Below are 19469 nucleotides of genomic sequence, written 5' to 3' on the forward strand. Positions count from 1 at the left end.
TAAAAAAAATGTTTTTATTGATTTCAGAGAGAGGATGGGAGAGGGAGAGAGAAATAGAAACATCAGTGATGCGAGAGAACTATCAATCTGCTGCCTCCTGTATGTTCCCTACTGGGGATCAAACCCACAACCCTGGCATGTGCCCTGACTGAGAATAGAACCTGGGACCTCCTGGTGCATGGGTTGATGCTCAATCATTGAACCACACTGGCCAGGCCATTACCTTTTAATTTTAGTTATTGATGTGAAAGGGAGTGGTGAGTAATTTTTCTTTTCTTGTCTCATTCTTCCTTACCTACAGATACATGGATTGCTTTTTACCAAGTAAAAATGGAAACTGATGGTTTCTAAGCCATTAACTAAAGAATGAGTAGAATGTTTAGAGAGAAGCATGTAGTTGCTGGAAAGGGAAATCTTTGAACAGAGCTCCATGGAGTCAGCTTATTTTACTACCACTTCAGGCAGAAGTGGCATTAGGGAGGCAGCTTGCATTTAAATAATGCAGCTTTCCACAGTCTAAAAACATGGGTTGCTATAAAGGCAGATTTATACTGTCATTTTATATTCGATGTTTATCTAGGGATCACAGTCCTTCTTACTCTTTCGCCCTGCTCATTCCTGGGTGATAAGTCATTATTTTTATCGCCATTTGTTGGGGAAGGGCGTGGAGGTATAGAAGGGAAGTGACTTACTAAGGATCATGGAACCAGATACTAAACAGATTAGAATTTAGCGTTCCTGACTTCTTTGCTCAGATGTGATCACTAGGCAACATTTGCCTCCCAGCAGGAAGAAAGGCCTCCAAAGCCCCCAAAACAATCTGTCTAGCTCCATTGTGCTAAATAGCATCCAAAGCATTCACAGCTTTGTGAAAAAGAGAGAAATTGTACATTGCCTGACCTTTCAGGTACCTACTGGGAAAATGAAAAACCTAGAGTGTCTAGCTAGCTTTCTCATCACTGGCAGAAGCCTATGACTTCATGATTTAGGTATACCTTGAGACTGGAAATCGAGAGCCTTTTGTTGTTATACTGTTGTTAATATGGAACTGAACATTTTCAAGAGAAAAAATAACTGGAGCCATAGATTTATCTGGTAGTTCTTGTATAGTATAATTTTGACTGTTTGGTAGCCCCTCCTGATTTTGGGAAATTATCCTTTGGGAAACTTTTAACTGTCTACTTCTTTTAGTTTAGTTTAAAAACTTTTTTTTTTTTTTTAAATATATTTTATTGATTTTTTACAGAGAGGAAGGGAGAGAGATAGAGAGCTAGAAACATCGACGAGAGAGAAACATCGACCAGCCGCCTCCCGCACATCTCCCACTGGGGATATGCCCGCAACCAAGGTACATGCCCTTTGACCGGAATCGAACCCGGGACCCTTCAGTCCACAGGCCGACGCTCTATCCACCGAGCCAAACCGGCTTCGGCTAAAAACTTTTACTATTGATATAATTATAACTCACAGGAAGTTGCAAAAATAGTACAGAAAATTTTTGTGTCCTTTACCCAGCTTCTTCTAATAGTGACATCTTATATAACTACATTATTGCTTCTTTTAGTTTTGAAGAGAATATCTAGGTGGGAAAGAACATAGCAGTAAATAGCTAGAGTAGATGGGAAGATGAATTTTGGTAGCTGCTATTACTATTTTGTTTTTTAAATTGCTTTTTAAATTGTTCTTCCTCTTTACCCCCAATTATCTATGATTTAGGGGAATATATTACAAGATGTATGCTAGGCTTGATGTACTTAATTAAGACTGCTCTGTGCCCCAGCCTGTTGCTCAGTGGTTAGTGTTGGCCTGTGGACCAAAGGGTCTCAGGTTCGATTCCCAGTCAAGGGCACATACCTCGTTTGCAGACTTGATCCCTGACCCTGGTCTGGCTCAGGCAGGAGGCAACCAATCGATGTTTTTCTCTCTCTCTCTCTTCCTCTCTCCCTCCTTCTCTCTCCTCCTTCTCCCTCCCCTCTACTATCACAAAAAAAATAAATAAATGGAAAAAATAACCTCAACAGTCCTAGCTTTCATGTGCAAAAAGATGGAGGCTTTTATCTTCTGTTGATAATCAGTTCTCAAGGTTAGAGTGTTCTAATATAGGCCATTAGAGTATATTTATCTGTTTCCATAGTTTTGTTATATAATTCTGTATAGCAGTATAGAAAGCCCCAGGACTGGAAAAGAATGCCAGGAAACTCTTTTTATCCTCTTCAAATCACCACATTTGACTAAATCCAAAATTTACACTATTTTGAATCTTTCTTTCATCTCTTCAGAAACTTGGCAGAAGAAAAAGATAAGAATTTCTAACAGGTTTAGCCTGTTATAAGGAGAAAAAGATTCCCACCTAAAAACCACTAAAAGAGTGAGCAATCTCTGTTCTTTTCTCTGCACATGAAGTCACTTCCTAACCAGAGGCCCATTAGTGTCTTGTCACTTAAAGAGGCAGAGGAAGGAGTAGCTATGCTTTTGTGGATGTGCCTATCCTACTTTTAATGCAGGGGTAGGGAACATCTGGCTCGCGGGTTGTATAAGGCCCTTGTTGTATAAGGCGGGTTGGTCTGGCCCTGTCAAGGCAACCGCAGGTAGGACTCAAAATTCAATAAATCTAGGAGCTTTTTTATAGTAACAAATTACCTAAATTACCTAAATTAAGTGAATGATTTTATAAATATCCAAATGGCCCTTGGCAGCAAAAGGTTCCCCACCCCTGTTCTTTATTATTTTTTTTAAGTCTTTATTGTTGAGTATTACAGATGTCCCCCTTCCTCTTATTGTCCCCCCTCTACTTGCTTTCCGCCCTGTTCCTTCACCACCCTATTGTCTATGTCCATAGGAAATGCATACTAGAGGCCCAGTGCACAAAATTCGTGCACTAGTAGGGTCCCTAGAGGCTGCCGGCTGCTGGCCGGGTACTCCCTCCCTTCCCCCAGCCACCTGCCAGTGCCCGGGCCTCCCTCCCTTCCCCCGGCCGGCCCACCCCCTGGTCGAACTCCCGGAAGACTCTGGTTGAGGGAACAATTTGCATACTACACTTTTATTATATGGGACTAGAGGCCCGGTGCATGAATTTGTGCACAGGTGGGGTCCCTTGGCCTGGCCAGTGATCAGGGTCATCTTGCCCAGTCCTGATCGGGGCTGATTGGGACTGGCTGGCTGGCCGGGGGGAGGGACCATGGGAGGTTGGCTGTGAGAGTGCACTGACCACCAGGGGGCGTTGAGCGTCTAACCTCTGGTGGTCAGTGCATGTTATAGTGACCGGTTGACCGGTCATTCGGTCATAATGGTCGCTTAGGCTTTTATATATATAGATTCGGTCATAATGGTCGCTTAGGCTTTTATATATATAGATAAGATCTTTGGTTAATCTCTTCCCTCCCCCCCCCCCTCAAGATTCGTCAGTCTGATCCATGTTTCCATGCCTCTAATTCTATTTTATTCATTAGTTTATTTTGTTAATTAGATTCCTTGTTTATTTTGATTTTTAGATTCAATTTTTTTTTTTAATATATTTTACTGATTTTTTACAGAGAGGAATGGAGAGAGATAGAGAGTTAGAAACATCGATGAGAGAGAAACATCGATCAGCTGCCTCCTGCACTTCTCCTACTGGGGATATGCCTGCAACCAAGGTACATGCCCTTGACCGGAATCGAACCTGGGACCTTTCGGTCCGCAGACCGACGCTCTATCCACCAAGCCAAACCGGTTTTGGCTTTCTTCCTCTTCTTAAAGAATATCTTTCAACATTTCATGTAAAACTAGTTTGGTGGTAATGAACTCTTTCAGCTTTTTCTTGTCTGTGTAGCTCTTTATATGACCTTCAAGTCTAAATGATAGCTTTGCTGAGTAGAGTAATCTTGGTTGTAGGTTCTTGCTGTTCATTACTTTGAATATTCCTTGCCACTCCCTTCTGGCCTGCAAAGTTTCTGTTGAGAAATCAGCTGACAGTCATATGGGCACTTTCTTGTAGGTAACCAACTGCTTTTCTCTTGCTGCTTTTAAGATTCTCTCTTTGTCCTTAACCCTTGGCATTTTAATTATGATGTGTCTTGGTGTGGGCCTTTTTGAGTTCCTCTTGTTTGGGACTTTCTGTGCTTTCTGGACTTGTAAGTCCATTTCTTTCATATTTTTGGATTCTTTTTTCTTTTTGCTCTTCTGATTGGGAGCCAGTCAGTTCTGCGGCAGGGGAGATCCCAGCACAGGAACAATGCCCTGTCTTGGACAAAGCCGTCCCCGAGTTCCTTTCCTGATGCCAGACAATCCAGTTCCTCCCTGTTTGTCCCTGGATCCCCAAAGCTGCTGCTGGGCACTGGAGCTCAGAGGAAGCAGTACCCTGTAAGAACTGCCTGGGATTCCAGCAGCCTCCATGTCACTCAGCCATAATCCCCACTGTTTTTTTTTTTTTTTTTTTAATATATTTTATTGATTTTTTACAGAGAGGAAGGGAGAGAGATAGAGAGTTAGAAACATCGATGAGAGAGAAACATCGATCAGCTGCCTCCTGCACATCTCCTACTGGGGATGTGCCAGCAACCCAGGTACATGCCCCTGACTGGAATCGAACCTGGGACCCTTCAGTCCGCAGGCCGACGCTCTATCCACTGAGCCAAACTGGTTTCGGCCCCACTGGTTTTTATAGCCTGAAATTACAGGGGTTTCTCTTCCCAGCTCTGGAATCCTGGGGTAGGGGTCTGATGTGGGGCTGGGACCCCTTGCTTCTCACAGGAGGCCTCTGCAGCCAAGATGTCCAACCTGATTGAAAAAAAATGCCACACGTGGGTGTCAGACCAGCCCGTTCTATGCCTCCCCCCTCCTACCAGTCCCAGTGTACTTTCTTTACTTCTCTAGTTGTAGGATTTCCATTCAGCCAGATTTCAGGCAGTTCTGAATGATGGTTGTTCTATATTTTAGTTGTAATTCTGATGTCCCCACCCCTGTTCTAAAGGAACATATCATTTGGTTTCATTGGTATCTTCGTTTTCTGGCTCAGAGAGCAGGACAGGTCTATTATTGGTTTTCATTCATTTTGGCAGAAAGTAAAGTTTTTGGATCTACTTCAGACACATGGTCTCATTGACTGTTAGATTTCTTAAAAAGTGATTTTGGCTATCTCTCAGTTGGGCAGTGTTGGCTTCTGAGCATGTTTAGTTAGAGGTAGCTACACAGGAATGAGGTACATATATGGGATCCTGCATGCTCCATATGGAAACTTTCACATAAAAGCTCATTTTCATGAGAAAGAAGACGGTGAGTGGTAACTGTGAGAATTGCAGTGTTCCAAGTAATTGGGAAATTGGAGGTAGATGAGAACCATATTTTCTCTTTTAGTAGATACACTTCAAAAACAAGGAAAATGGTAAAATAGAACCTAACTTCCATTTAAAGAAAGGATTTGTTATTTTTTCCAGTTCATCTAGATTAGGCAGTACAGCCTGTTGATATACTGACCTTTTTTTATAAAATACACAAAAGATAAAATTTACCATTGTAGTCATTTTTAAAGTATACAGTCCAGTGGTATTAAATATACTCACATGGTTTTGTAGCCATCACCACCATCTTTTCCCATAACTCCTTTCATCTTGTAAAACTAAAACTCTGTACCTATTAAACAATGACTCTCTATTCCAGTGATGGTGAACCTTTTGAGCTCGGCATGTCAGCATTTTGAAAAACCCTAACTTAACTCTGGTGCCGTGTCACATATAGAAATTTTTTGATATTTGCAACCATAGTAGAACAAAGACTTATATTTTTGATATTTATTTTATATATTTAAATGCCATTTAACAAAGAAAAATCAACCAAAAAAATGAGTTCGCGTGTCACCTCTGACACGCGTGTCATAGGTTCGCCATCACTGCTCTATTCCTTCCTTCCCCCAACCCTTGGCAACCACCAGTCTTCTTTCTAGTACCCCATAAGTGGAATCATACAGTATTTGTCTTTTTGTGAGGCTTATTTCACTTAACATAATGTCCTCAAGGTGCAAGAAATCAGATTCTGTCCCTTCCTCAGCGTTTGCTGACTTTATTATTGTTTTGTTGTTTTATTGTTGTAGGCTGTCTGTGTTGAGGATCAGCTTGAGCTCTAAACTGAATGTCTTCTTAGGTCTCTTCTGAGCCTTTCCTTGGGCATACACAGTCACTTTTTAATTTTCCCTGTTTTTGCAGTTGTTTTTTTTAGTATGCTAGTCTTTAATGTCCAGTTTTCTGTTAATCCTCACCTGAGGATATATTTTTTTCCATTGATTTTTTTCTTTTTAATAGAGAGTGGAAGGGTGGGAGGGAGCGGACGAGAGAGAAAGAGAGATATCGATGTGAGAGAAACACATCGATTGGTTGCTTCTTGCACATGCCCCAACCAAGGTGGGGAGTGAACTTGCAATCCAGATACATGCCCTTGACTGGAGAGCAAACCTATGTCCCTTCGGTGCTTGGGCCGACACTCTAACCACTGAGCATACCTGCCAGGGCAATGTCTAGTTTTCTAAAGGGGAAATGTGAAAAATGAAGGCAAGGGAAAAAGGAGTACTGACTCTTTAATCTCCTGGAAGTCACATATCTGGAGGGGGAAGGGCTTGCAACAATGGGGGAGGTGCAAAACAATGCTGCCCACCACTTTGCACCCCTAGAATCAAAACCAGCAGTCAGCCATCAGTGCACATATCCCCAATATTAGGAGGACAGGGTCAGTTTTGCCACCTTAGCTTCCACAAGATGTGTGTGTGCAAGCTGCTTCAGGAACAAGTGCCCAGCTCTTGCCACATGGCTGAGGGTGGGGGGTGGGTAGCTGCTATATAGTGCTAGGAGCTAAAATTGACCACAATTAACCAAAATATACCATCCGAGTCTTCTGTAACCTGCAAATTTTCATCAGAGTCCAGAGTTCCAAAATAGTTAATCAGACAGATTCTGCCAGTACAATTGTCCAGCTGGGGAGAGAGAGTCCTGGTGCTTCCTACTCTGCCATCGTCCCAGAATCTTCCTACCAGATGTACAGACTTTTGTGCAACCTTCACCTGGAGAGGTTCATAGCTTGCAACCAAAGCCATTTCATTTTCTTTTTTGATTTGTTGGCCTCTGTTTCAGGGAGGTGTTTGAGTTTTCAGTCAAACAGATGCCTGTATTCTGAAAAGCCACCTAGTGTATTTTTAAATTATTCTATTGGTGGGTGCTTGCTTCTAAATCCTTCCTGTGCCACTTTGTTGATTGACAGTGAGGCTACTGATTGCTGGCAATGTCCCTGGACAATTGGTGATTTTGTCCAGAGATGCTAGAATTGGCTGGAGTTTATAGTGCCTCTGGGGTTTTGGAGGCTTTGGCTTATTACACTAGTGCTATTTCTAGTCCGTCCTTTAAGTTCTTCTACCTCTCTCCTAAGCAAGTGAAATGCTAATATTTCTCTGCTATCAGTCCCTGTGAAATTATTTATCCGTTTCCCCTAATGAGCAGATTTTTTTTTTTATTTGTGATCTGTGGCATCTTATCCTAGCTCCATGCCAGGCCACAAAATAGAGCCTGGCAAACTCTTGTCTTTGCTTTGTATCTCTTTCTCTTCATAGCATATAAAAGCTGTCCAACAGACAGCTCTCTCTGCCCTGAATTTTCTGAGAGATTTATTTATGTTCTGCTGGAGGCTCTCTGTCTCCTTCCTGTTTTTAATTTTATTTAAATGTCATTCACTTAGGTTTGTAATTAAACCTCCCCTTTGCTTCTCATGAGGCAGGCATCTGAGGACCACTTAATTGTGTCTTTCCATGGTTGGCTTGTTCATCTGTGCACCTGGTTTACCTCAGTGTGGGGGACAGGTTTTAGTTCTGGAGAAGTTCCCATATCCATTATTCATTCTACTCTCCTACATGGCAATACAATTTGAATTTAAAATAGGACAAAATTTGAGAGTCTTCATGATGTGAGGTACGTAAATGCTAGGAACAGTTTGGCAAACAAGGTTTCTTGAGGGTTGAAGGGGGACCTTATGTATAAGGTGGCAGGATTCTCAGGTGATGGTACTGAACTCTTCCCATTTGAAAAATAGATTGGTTGTCTCTGCCTCTGAGAATTCACTTGGGACCCAGGAACCATCAAGGTACCTGTTCCTGGCTCAGCTTCCCAGAACCTGCACACTATCCTTTATTCCTCCTGTCGGCATTCAGTAAGTCAGAACTGCTGCACACCACTGCCATACTTCATGCACAAGATTCCCCAAGGAAAGGAGCTTGGGCCAAAGCTAAGTGTGATACTGACAGTTGCCTCCAGTACAGAGTCAAAAGAGGCAGCAGTTGCAGTCAATTTCTAGTTCCTGAAAAAGAGCCCAGAAATTAAGTTTTCAAAGTGCCTGATGGAAAAGACCTTACAATGAAGAATTTGTGTGTGTGGAACACCCATTTCCCTATAACAATGTATTGAATGCGTAATATAATACCTCAAATATTGCACTGACATAACTTATCTATTTTTCATTCAAGTTAAGAGTAATTGGAGCCGAAACCGGTTTGGTTCAGCGGATAGAGCGTCAGCCTGCGGACTGAAAGGTCCTGGGTTCGATTCCGGTCAAGGGCATGTGCCTGGGTTGCGGGCACATCCCCAGTGGGGGATGTGCAGGAGGCGGCTGATCGATGTTTCTCTCTCATCGATGTTTCTAACTCTCTATCTCTCTCCCTTCCTCTCTGTAAAAAATCAATAAAATATATATTTAAAAAAAAAAAAAAGAGTCATTGGAGCCAGGTATCTGGAGCTTCATTTAGTAGAGATAGCAAAGATTAGGAGTCGAACCCAGGATTCCCAAGGATTTCCTAGAATATTGTCGGTGCTTCAGTGCATTGGTGGTTTTGTGAACTTCGATTATTATTCTGAAGACTGCCATAGGTTTGTCTTGAAGGCTGCCCAGATTTCCTTTTGAATTTGCATTCCTGCCCAAGAATTCATGGCTCTCTCTGTTGATTGAATATACTTGGCTCCTTTCCTTTCCCCATCAGAGATGAAATACCTTTGTATGTTTGGCCCTGTACTTAGTACTATGTACCGTAATGTAAATTTCAGCTGGTAATCAGTTATGGTGAGGTTATAGAAAGTTGAGATGGAGTGTTTGTGGGGATCATGTTAGTTTCTATGGAAAGAAATACATTGATCTGTTGTCTGTTATTTTAAACAAATTAAAATATTTTTTTTTTATTTCAGAGAAGAAGGGAGAGATAAAAACATCAATGATGAGAGAGAATAATTGATCAGCTGCCTCCTGCACACCCTCTACTAGGGATTGAGCCCGAAACCTTAAATGACTTTTAATGTCCTTTCTAGCTCTAAAAAATCTATAATCAGCTATGTTGAAGCCTCATAGACTTAGAACTCTCATCACATCAGGTCAGAGGTAAAAGACAATGTGTGTATAGTGATGTAGAATACACTGAACAGTTGGTAGAATGAGTGCAAAGTCAGGGAGATGATGAAGGAAAAAAAGCACTATTTCATGGGATATTTGGGGCATTCTCTGTTGGAGAGGAATTGTGGTCCCTGATGTCAGAGGCTTGTGGGAGCCAATTTTAAGGTTGCTTTGTTCCTTTTAGCTGCCTGTTAAATTCCCTGTAGAGCAGGGGTTGGGAACTCCGGCCCGTAGGCCATATAAGGCCTGCTTGGTTGGACCCTGCCAAGCTGGACTTGAAATTCAATAAATCTAGGAGCTTTTTTCAGAGCAACATAAATTTTTATTTTTTTATTTTTATTGATTTCAGAAAGGAAGGGAAAGAAAGAGAGAAACATCAATGGTGAGAGAGAATGATTAATCGGTTGCCTCCTGCACACCCCACACTGGGGATTGATCCTGCAACCCGGGCATGTGCCCTGACCGAGAATTGAACCGTGACCTCCTGCTGCATGTGTCAACTTTCAACCACTCAACCACGCAGGCTGGGCACAACATAAATTTATATTGAGTGAATGATGTTATAAATATCCAAATGGGCCCTAGCCAGTTTGGCTTAGTGGATACAGCGTCGGCCTGTGGACTAAAGGGTCCTGTGTTCGATTCCAGCCAGGGGCACGTACCCGGGTTGTGGGCTCGATCCTCAGTGTGGGATGTGCAGGAGGCAGCTGATCAATGATTCTCTCTCATCATTGATGTTTCCTATCTCTCTCTCCCTCTCCTTTCCTCTCTGAAATCAATAAAAATATATTTTTAAAAAATCCAAATGGCCTTTGGTAGGAAAAAGGTTCCTGACCCCTGCTTTAGAGAATGGCTACTTCCAGGTGATAAAATCTTGGCTTGTTTTTTGGAGGCAAAGGGGGGATCTGACCTAAATTATCAGGGGCAAGATGCAGGTATCCCCTGGCACTGACTCTCAGTATTATAGTGCCTGACTCTCCTCCTCACTACTGTTCAGCTCTGTTGATGTCTCTTGAGTTGGGACACAGGTCACCTCTTGGATTGTGCCAGAATTGCTCTTTTCCTTCTCTAATATTTATCACTTTGTAATCCCTGACTCTGAATCCGAGAGATCAAGACTAACTGTAGTCCAGCAGAGGGGCAATAAATCGTTGTTTCCACTTCCTTTTCTCCAGGTTTTGGGTCCCTTATTTATCATATAACCACTGCTGAAGTTGCATCTTTGTGCTGTGTGTGCTGGGGACAAAATCCTTGTTGATTGGATTTGTGCAAAAGCTGCTTTATCTCTCTCCAGCCATTATGTTTTGCAGAGTTCCACGTGTGCTACCTGTCAATTCCTCTTTTTCTCCTGTGAGTTTATAGCGTGTGACTGTCATGTGATCTATCCATTAGTAGGGCTTGTCTAAGCTCTGAGGTAGAGGGTGGAATGGGCAGCCCTTAAATGAACTCAACAAAGTGATCATTAATGAGAGAGATTTGGTCTGGGTTAGTTTTGTATGAATTTTAATGTTAGTCCCCTTCATTATCTGAGCTCCTGGTAGGAGCTAAGCAGATTATGTGATCCTCCCATGGAGTTTTTTCTTTTTTTTTTTCCAGTCTAACAGATCACTTGTTAACAGACCATATCAAAAGGCCCAGCTGCCTATCACTTGCCTGTCCATTATGAAACCTCAAAGACTTTGAGTTGGGGCAGGAGTAAAGAGTTCATGAATGAGTTCCTACCGCCTTCATCCTTAGCAAGACTTTTGCTATTTGAGGGGAAGATTCAGGCTTAGAAACAGAATGTGGACAGGCTTTTGTACTTTTCCTTACCTGCTGCTTCTTTATTGTACCTGTGCTTTTAGAGGTTTTGAGAGTGAGGGGTGTTGTGTGGCAGGCAGCCAGTGCTGAGAGAATTTTACTCCTACTCATTATTCCCTGCTGTTTCAAATCAAAGTCCATGTCTCTTCTCTAAGAGTAGTAAACTTCACACAAAGCTCAGAGAACATTGTAGAATGGACTTTGCTGGCAAAGAAGCAGATATGGTCTTAGAAAAGGAGAGGTCAAACCTTTTTTCATGTGTCTGTGGAAGTGAGGAGGGTTGAAGAAGAGAAGACGGGAGGACCACCAATTGCTTGCAACTGCCAAACCCCTTCTTTGTAGTTTGCCATCAAATAGGGCTGCTAAGACAGAGCTGATGGTCATGAGGGACACAGAAGCAGGATTAATTTCACAGTCCTACGTGAATGAGTACAGGGCAAGTGATAATTTTCTTTATGCTTAATATTTATTTGTAAAATGTCTTTAAGGCTGCACTGCTAACCTATGGACTTGGCAGTCTCTTTACTGAGATTATTTGGGTTTTGACAATCTCTCCCCTCAATAAGGATTGCCAGGCAGAGAGAGGACTTTTTCAGTAAGTGTTGTCTTGGTTGAGAAAGGACAGAGCAGAGCTGTACATTTGTTTGAATAGTTAGAACAGTTAATGGCTTTTTTATTTTTCCTCTTCATGAGCTCTCTTCCAATTCCGAGCTGAAGCCCAGGTGTAAGTTCTACAACATAGCTGGCTCATCTGGTGATTAGTTAGAATTGAAAAATGTCCCTCTTAGCAATGATGTTTGAAACAGGTACATAGCTAAAATTTGGTGACAGGAGATGCTAGCAGCCTAGGGTGAGAAGGGAACCCTTATTTTGACTTGTAAATTGAGCAAATTTGATGGGGGTATAAATTTGGAATACTTAATATGTATTTTATAGTCAAATTTCTGAGCTTAATTGCTCTTAAAGAGGTGGCAAAAAGAAGTAGATTTTTAAAAACCTTCCATGGGCAGATAAGCAGACTTGTGCTTGGGAAGGTTAATTCTTCAAATATACCCACCTTACCTGCTTTTAAAAAGTTCTTAGTAGCTGTGACTTACTCATTTTAGCCCTATTTGGATTTCTGTAGAGCTAGTTGACTTTCATTGCTTTCATTTAACTTTATTAGTTATGCTTTGAATAACTTGTTGATGTCTGTCTTTTTTTTTTTTTAAGCCTTGATAAATTTGCTGAAGTTCCTTATGTCAAACGAGACTGTACTTTTGGCCAAACACAACATTTTTACATTAGCCCTTATGGTGAGTAACCAAAAAATATTTATTTTTCTGAAGTTCTACCCTAAGACAGAGATGGGCTGGTTTGAAACAGGAGCTGGGTTCTGGGGACTAAGCCATAGGGAACCAGGTCTTTATTTTTACTTTCCTTTTGGATTAGAATCTCTGTAATGGTGCTCCCTACTCTTACCTATGTCTTTGGTGAACCTGGTACACTTTCTATTCCTTTTTTTTTTTTTAATCCTCACTTAAGGATGTGTTTTTACTGACTTTAGAGAGGAAGGAAGGGGGGGGGGAGGGAGAGAGAGAGAGAGAGAGAGAGAGAGAGAGAGAGAGAAAGAAACATTGATGTGAGAAATATCTATTGGTTGCCTCTCATACATGCCCTGACTGGGGATTGAACTCGCAACCTGGGTATATGCCCTGACTGGGAATTGAACCTACAGCCCTTCGCTCCAACCAACTGAGCCACATCAGCCAGGGCAGGACTCTTTCTCTTTAATATTGCTTGGCAGGGGCAGGTATAGGTCAGATCTCTGTGTATGAGTGTGAGCTTCGTTCCCAGTTGAGAGACTGTACTATAGTATCTATGTTGGTACATAGCAAAGCCTCTAGAGGTGTCCCAGCCACGTGAATAGTTCCATCATGGCTGTACTTAGTTTCTGAGGGACATTGCAGATGCCTGCTTATCTGACTGGTTATTTGGGGTAATAGGTGGGCATTTTGCCTTTTTACTGTCTTCTCAAGATATTACCCAGTGTGTTCATAAATGTTTAACATTTTTTGGGGAAAAAGTCCTGATTTATATCTTTTGCTGATTTCCACGGTAAAACTATACCCACCAGGGCCAATTTCAAAGTTATCAAAATGGCATCATTGAATGCAGAGTTGGGAAAAGACAAGCATAACACACCATTATATATGGTATTCCCATCACATCAGATTTAAGAGCTGTAAATTAATCTCAAGCCCTAACCAGTTTGGCTCAGTGGATAGAGCGTCGGCCTGCGGACTGAAGGGTCCCAGGTTCGATTCCGGTCAAGGGCATGTACCTTGGTTGTGGGCACATCCCCAGTAGGGGGTGTGCAGGAGGCAGCTGATCGATGTTTCTCTCTCATTGATGTTTCTAACTCTCTATCCCTCTCCCTTCCTCTCTGTAAAAAATCAATAAAATATATTTTAAAAATATTAATCTCAAGAGCATAGATAATACTAAAAGATAGAAAGTAATTGGGAAGTGATGAGTTTTAGTATTTATTACTTTCATTGTAATATAATTTATTAAATTGTAAGTTTATGTAAATTATTTTTTAATAATGGCTTTGTTTAATAACTAGCTCACAAATTCCTGAAAATGTAACAATCAGCTCTTACAAGCCAGTAAGAGCTGGCTGCAGTATACAACTGATACCTTCCAGTCTTCATAGTGTGATACCTGTGTATGGGCTTTTGCTTCTTTTTTAGATTGTGAACCTATTTAATATGTTTATCACATATGGTGATACATTCCTGCCCACCCCAAGCAGCTATGATGAACTCTACTATGAGATTATCCGCATGCACCAGAGCTTTGACAACCTGTACTCCATGGGTAAGCTGTCTTTTCTTTTTACTCCTCTCTCCCCTCTTTTTGCTCAGCTCTCTGCATCAGCTGTGATTTTTAGCATATAAAAAAAGACTACAAAAGATTCTGTAGTTGCTTGCTGCCCTTGCTTGGCATAGAAATGCAGTAGTCTTTTCTTCTCAGGCAATAAGAAGAAATATGTGGGCTTTTCTGCCTTCAGGAACTCAGAATTCATCTCAGTAAAAAGCTGGTTAGCAGCCCTGTAGCCCTTTCTTGATGTTTGTGAGAAAAAGAGAGACTAGGGAGGCTTGTGGACATTAGTGAATGCAGTGAGATGGGAGAGAAGGAGTGGGTGGGAATTGACAGTGGAAATAGAAGAGCTTGGATCCCAAAGGAAGAACATTGTGTTATTTGAGAAAGTACAAGATTTTAAGGAGTTTTAATATACCTATGTATTTTAGCATAACTTAGAAGAGGAAGTGGGCATTAAATAAAAATCTTTTTTGCAAACCTTTTGGTGATTGGCTCACTGAAATGTACTCTTTGGCCATAATGAGTACAACTACAGGGTGGGGCAAAAGTAGGGTTGCAGTTGTTTGTAGGAAAATACAATAATTAATAAATAATAATACAAGAATAAACTCTGTGTTTCGAATACTCACAACTGTAAATCTACTTTTGCCCCACCTATATTTCTGAAAGAGGTCATGTATCCCTATAAATTTGAGTAAAGAGTCTAGTCAAACCTACCTGGAGTTTGAAAGTTCAGGAAAGATTTCACAGAAACAGAAATTCACTTAGTAAAGCTGTCTATTAAAATCCCCAACTTAGCCGAAACCGGTTTGGCTCAGCGGATAGAGCGTCGGCCTGTGGACTGAAAGGTCCCAGGTTCGATTCCGGTCAAGGGCATGTACCTGGGTTGCGGGCACATCCCCAGTGGGAGATGTGCAGGAGGCAGCTGATCGATGTTTCTCTCTCATCGATGTTTCTAACTCTCTATCTCTCTCCCTTCCTCTCTGTAAAAAAACCAATAAAATATATTTTAAAAAATCCCCAACTTAATAGCTTTATTGAGGTGTAATTGGTATATAATGAAGTGCACTCATTTAAAGTAGTATACAATATTTTATTTCTTTGACACACACACATATATATATGTATATATACATATACATACATACATATATACACACATATACATACATATGTATATGAAGCTATTATATATACACGTATACATTCCAGGCTTCAGCACCCATTAATAGATGAATAAAGGTGCCTTTCAATGAGGAAAGAAAAAGAGTTGGAGTGGGAGAGATATTTTATAGAAGCCTGTCATACCTGCTTAACTGGGCCATGTACAGCGTAAATGAGATTAAGTCCTTGTAGCTATAGCAACAAGATGAGAGAGGATATCTGGGAATGCTCAAATCTGCCAAGGGAATTAAAATGTTAACCTGGAGGGGGGAAAGGGTGGGGAAATGGAAAGTATCTGTAATATTATCAACAATAAAAAATTTATCTTAAAAAATGTTAACCTGGAAAACACAAATAGAAAAGTGAAATTTTCACTAAATTAAGCACAACAAATGGAGATAGCATGTTTTAGCACTCTCCATTTTTTATAAAGTATGATGAAACTTCTGATGGAAAAAGCCTTTTTTAAGTCGTTTTTTTTTTTAATTTTTTATTGATTTCAGAAAGGAAGGGAGAGAGAGAGATAGAAACATCAATGATGAGAGAGAATCATGGATCAGCTGCCTCTTGCACACACCCCACTGGGGATGGAACCCGCAACCTGGGCATGTGCCCTTGACTGGAATCAAACCCGGGACTCAGTCCACAGGCTGACGCTGTATCCATTGAGCCAAACTAGCTAGGCCTTAAGTCAAGTTTTTTGAGGTATATTTTTTATATTTATGTTTATTATTGAAAGTATTAGAGATGTTCCCTTTTTTCCCCCATTGACCCCTTCTGTCCTACCTCACCACACACACCCAGACGTACCGCACTATTGTCTGTGTCCATAGTTTATGTATAAATGCATGCACATTCTTTATTTAATCTCTTCCCACCCCCTACCCCCTTCTCTCTGAGATTCATACAATTCTGAGTTTTGACAAATGCATATAGAAGTGTAATTGCCACAAAAATTCAAGATATGGGAGTTTCATTACCTCTAAACTTTTTCTTGTGCTCCTGTGAGATCAACTCTTTCACTACCCACCACCCCTAGCAACCACTGATCTGTTCCCTGTCCACATAGTTTTTGCCTTTTCTAAAAAAATACATATATATACAGGAATAACAGTGTAGTGATTGTGGGGCGGGAGTGGGGTGGGGGGAGGTATTGTGGCAGTGGAGGAGGGTATAGGGGGATAAATAGTGATGGATGGAGACTTGACTTGGGGTGGTGAACACACAGTACAGTGCACAGATGATGTGGTGTAGAATTGTGCACATGAAACCTGTATAATTTTTTTTTTTTAATTAAATCTTTATTGTTCAGATTATTACATTTGTTCCTCTTTTTTCCCCCCATAACTCCCCTCCTTCCAGCTCCCACCCCACCCTCCACCCTCACTCCCCACCCACTGTGTTCATCCATAGGTGCATGATTTTTGTCCAGTCACTTCCCGCATCTCCCACACCCCTTTTCCCCCCAAGAATAGTCAGTCTATTCCCTTTCTATGTCCCTGATTCTATTATAATCACCAGTTCATTCTGTACATCAGGTTATTTATTCACTTGATTCTTAGATTCATTTGTTGATAGATGCATGTTTGTTGTTCATAATTTGTATCTTTACCTTTTTCTTCTTCTTCCTCTTCTTAAAGGATACCTTTCAGCATTTCATATAATACTGGTTTGGCGGTGATGAACTCCTTTAGCTTTTCCTTTTCTGTGAAGCTCTTTATCTGACCTTCAATTCTGAATGATAGCTTTGCTGGATAAAGTAATCTTGGTTGTAGGTTCTTGGTATTCAGCACTTTGAATATTTCTTGCCATTCCCTTCTGGCCTGCAAAGTTTCTGTTGAGAAATCAGCTGACAGTCGTATGGGTATTCCCTTGTAGGTAATTGAGCCTCTTTCTCTTGCTGCTTTTAAGATTTTCTCTTTGTCTTTTGCTCTTGGCATTTTAATGATGATGTGTCTTGGTGTGGTCCTCTTTGGATTCCTTTTGTTTGGGGTTCTCTGCACTTCTTGGACCTGTAAGTCCATTTCTTTCTCCAGATGGGGGAAGTTTTCTGCCATTATTTCTTGAAATAGGTTTTCAATATCTTGCTGTCTCTCATCTTCTGGCACTCCAATAATTCTGATATTAGACCGCTTAAAGCTGTCCCAGAGGCTCCTTACACTATCTTCACACTTTCGGATTCTTTTTTCATTTTGCTTTTCCAATTGGGTGTTTTTTGTCGAATCTTTGGTTTGATTATTGTGCTCCTCTGGTCTGCTATTGGGTATAATATTCTTTATTTCAGTCCGTGTATGCTTACTTTCTAATTTCTTTATCGTAGCATCGAGGGTCTCATTAGTTTTCGTGAGGCTCTGCACAAATTTATGGCAAGCCCTCAAAATTGTGATTCTTAGCTCCATATCCTCCATTTCTGTCATGTTTTTTTGTCTCCGCATCTTTTATGCTTTCTTGGTGCACCCCCTTGTGGTCTCTGTGCGCAGTCTTGTTCTAGCCAAGCCTTAATTGTTGTAGTTAACACTAGAGGGGTTTGACCACCAGGCCGACTGGCTATAGGAATCAGCTGTATGGAAAACGTCTGCCTTCTGGGGAGGCGCTAATCCAGCCTTTGCCTGAGGCGATCGGCAAATGGCTGTGCGCAGGGTTTGGGCGGGGCGGGATCAACAGGGCGGGCAGAGGGAGCAGTTATGGCCACACTCAGTCCCGTTCCCAGAGGCTCTGCTTCTCAGAACCCCGGCAGCTGCTGCAAACTTCGGAGAGAAAGCTGCCCTCAGGTTCCAACTGATGCCGGATAATCTCGCTTCTCCCGTTTGAGTCTGGGTCCCTAGAGACTCGCCCAGATCTGGAGCCCAGAGTCTGAGACTCACTCCCGACAGAAAACGACAACCGCGCCCTCAGCCACCAGCCCGCTTTGCGCGCGCACCTCGGTACCTTTGTATTTTCCACACTGCGCCGCCTCTGAGCCTCGATTTGCTGTTCTCTTTCCTTCTAGTTGTAGAGTCTCTCTTCAGCCAGCCTTCCTGTGGTTCTGGGTGATGTCCGTTCAGTCTTTTAGTTGTATTTTTGAAATGGTTGTTTGCGGCAGCGGTCTCCGGTGTTTACCTACGCCGCCATCTTGGTCTCCCTCTGTATAATTTTGTTAATCCGTGTCATTCCAATAAATTCAATAAAAAGGAAAAAATTTTTTAAAAGTTAAAAAATACATATACGTGGATGGGATCATATAGTCCAAAGGTTCTCAACCTGTAGGTCTCGACCCCTTTGGGGGTCAAACGACCCTTTCACATGGGTCACCTAAATACATCCTGCATATCAGATATTTACATTACGATTCATAACAGTAGCAAAATTACAGTTATGAAGTAGCAATGAAAATAATTTTATGGTTGGGGGTCACCACAACATGAGGAACTGTATTAAAGGGTTGCGGCTTTAGGAAGGTTGAGAACCACTGATATAGCCTTTTGAATCTGGCTTCTTTTATAGAGTAATTTGTTTGAAATTCATCCATGTTGATGCATGTATTAGTAGTTCATTCCTCTTTGTTATAGAATAATATTTCATTGTAGAAATATGCCAGTTTAGTTTATCTGTCAATTGAAGTACATTTGAGAGGTTTCTAGTTTTTAGCAATTATAAATAAAGCCTCTACAAACATTCTTGTGCAGGGTTTGTGTGAGTACAAGTTTTCATTTCACTTGATTACATACCTATGAATGGGATTTTTGGGTGTTTGATAAATATATTAACTTTATAAGAAACTATCAAACTGTTTTCCAAAGCAGATACATTATTATTTTTATTTTTAAAATCTTTATTGTTAAGAGTATTACAGATGTCTCCCTCCCCCGCTCCCCCATTGTCCCCTTCCAGCCAGTTCCCACCCTGCCCCAGGCCTTCACCAACCTATTGTCTATGTCCATATGTAATGCATATCTATATATATAAAAGCCTAATATGCTAATTGTCCCTCTGACCTTTCAACTGTTTGACCGATCGCTATGGTGTGCACTGACCACCAGGAGCAGACGCTCTGACCTGTAGGTTAGCTTGCTGCTGGGGTCCGGCTGATTGGGACTGGGCAAGTCAGGCAGGACATGCTCTGGAGCCCTCCCGTGGTCCCTCCCCAGCCCCAGTTGTGCACCAGTGGGGTCCCTTGGCCTGGCCTGCACCCTCTCGCAATCTGGGACCCCTTGGGGGATGTCGGAGAGCCAGTTTTGGCCTGATCCCTGCAGGCCTCTAGTATGCAT

At 41.6% G+C, this 19469-nt stretch overlaps 1 protein-coding gene across 2 annotated transcripts in view; it reads left to right on the top strand.

Annotated features, from left to right (window-relative positions):
• Positions 1-19469, top strand: part of ARMH3 (armadillo like helical domain containing 3) — a 151548-nt gene that overhangs the window by 64958 nt on the left and 67121 nt on the right. For both annotated transcript variants that reach the window (XM_070432442.1, XM_070432443.1), the window contains exons 21-22: positions 12403-12485; positions 13926-14052. In XM_070432442.1, coding sequence (XP_070288543.1) covers positions 12403-12485; positions 13926-14052 — 210 coding nt within the window. The remainder of the gene's footprint in view (positions 1-12402; positions 12486-13925; positions 14053-19469) is intronic.

Source organism: Myotis yumanensis, unplaced genomic scaffold (genome assembly GCF_028538775.1).
Source record: "Myotis yumanensis isolate MYYU_CA2020_CCGP unplaced genomic scaffold, mMyoYum1.0.hap1 SCAF_13, whole genome shotgun sequence".
NCBI lineage: Eukaryota > Metazoa > Chordata > Mammalia > Chiroptera > Vespertilionidae > Myotis > Myotis yumanensis.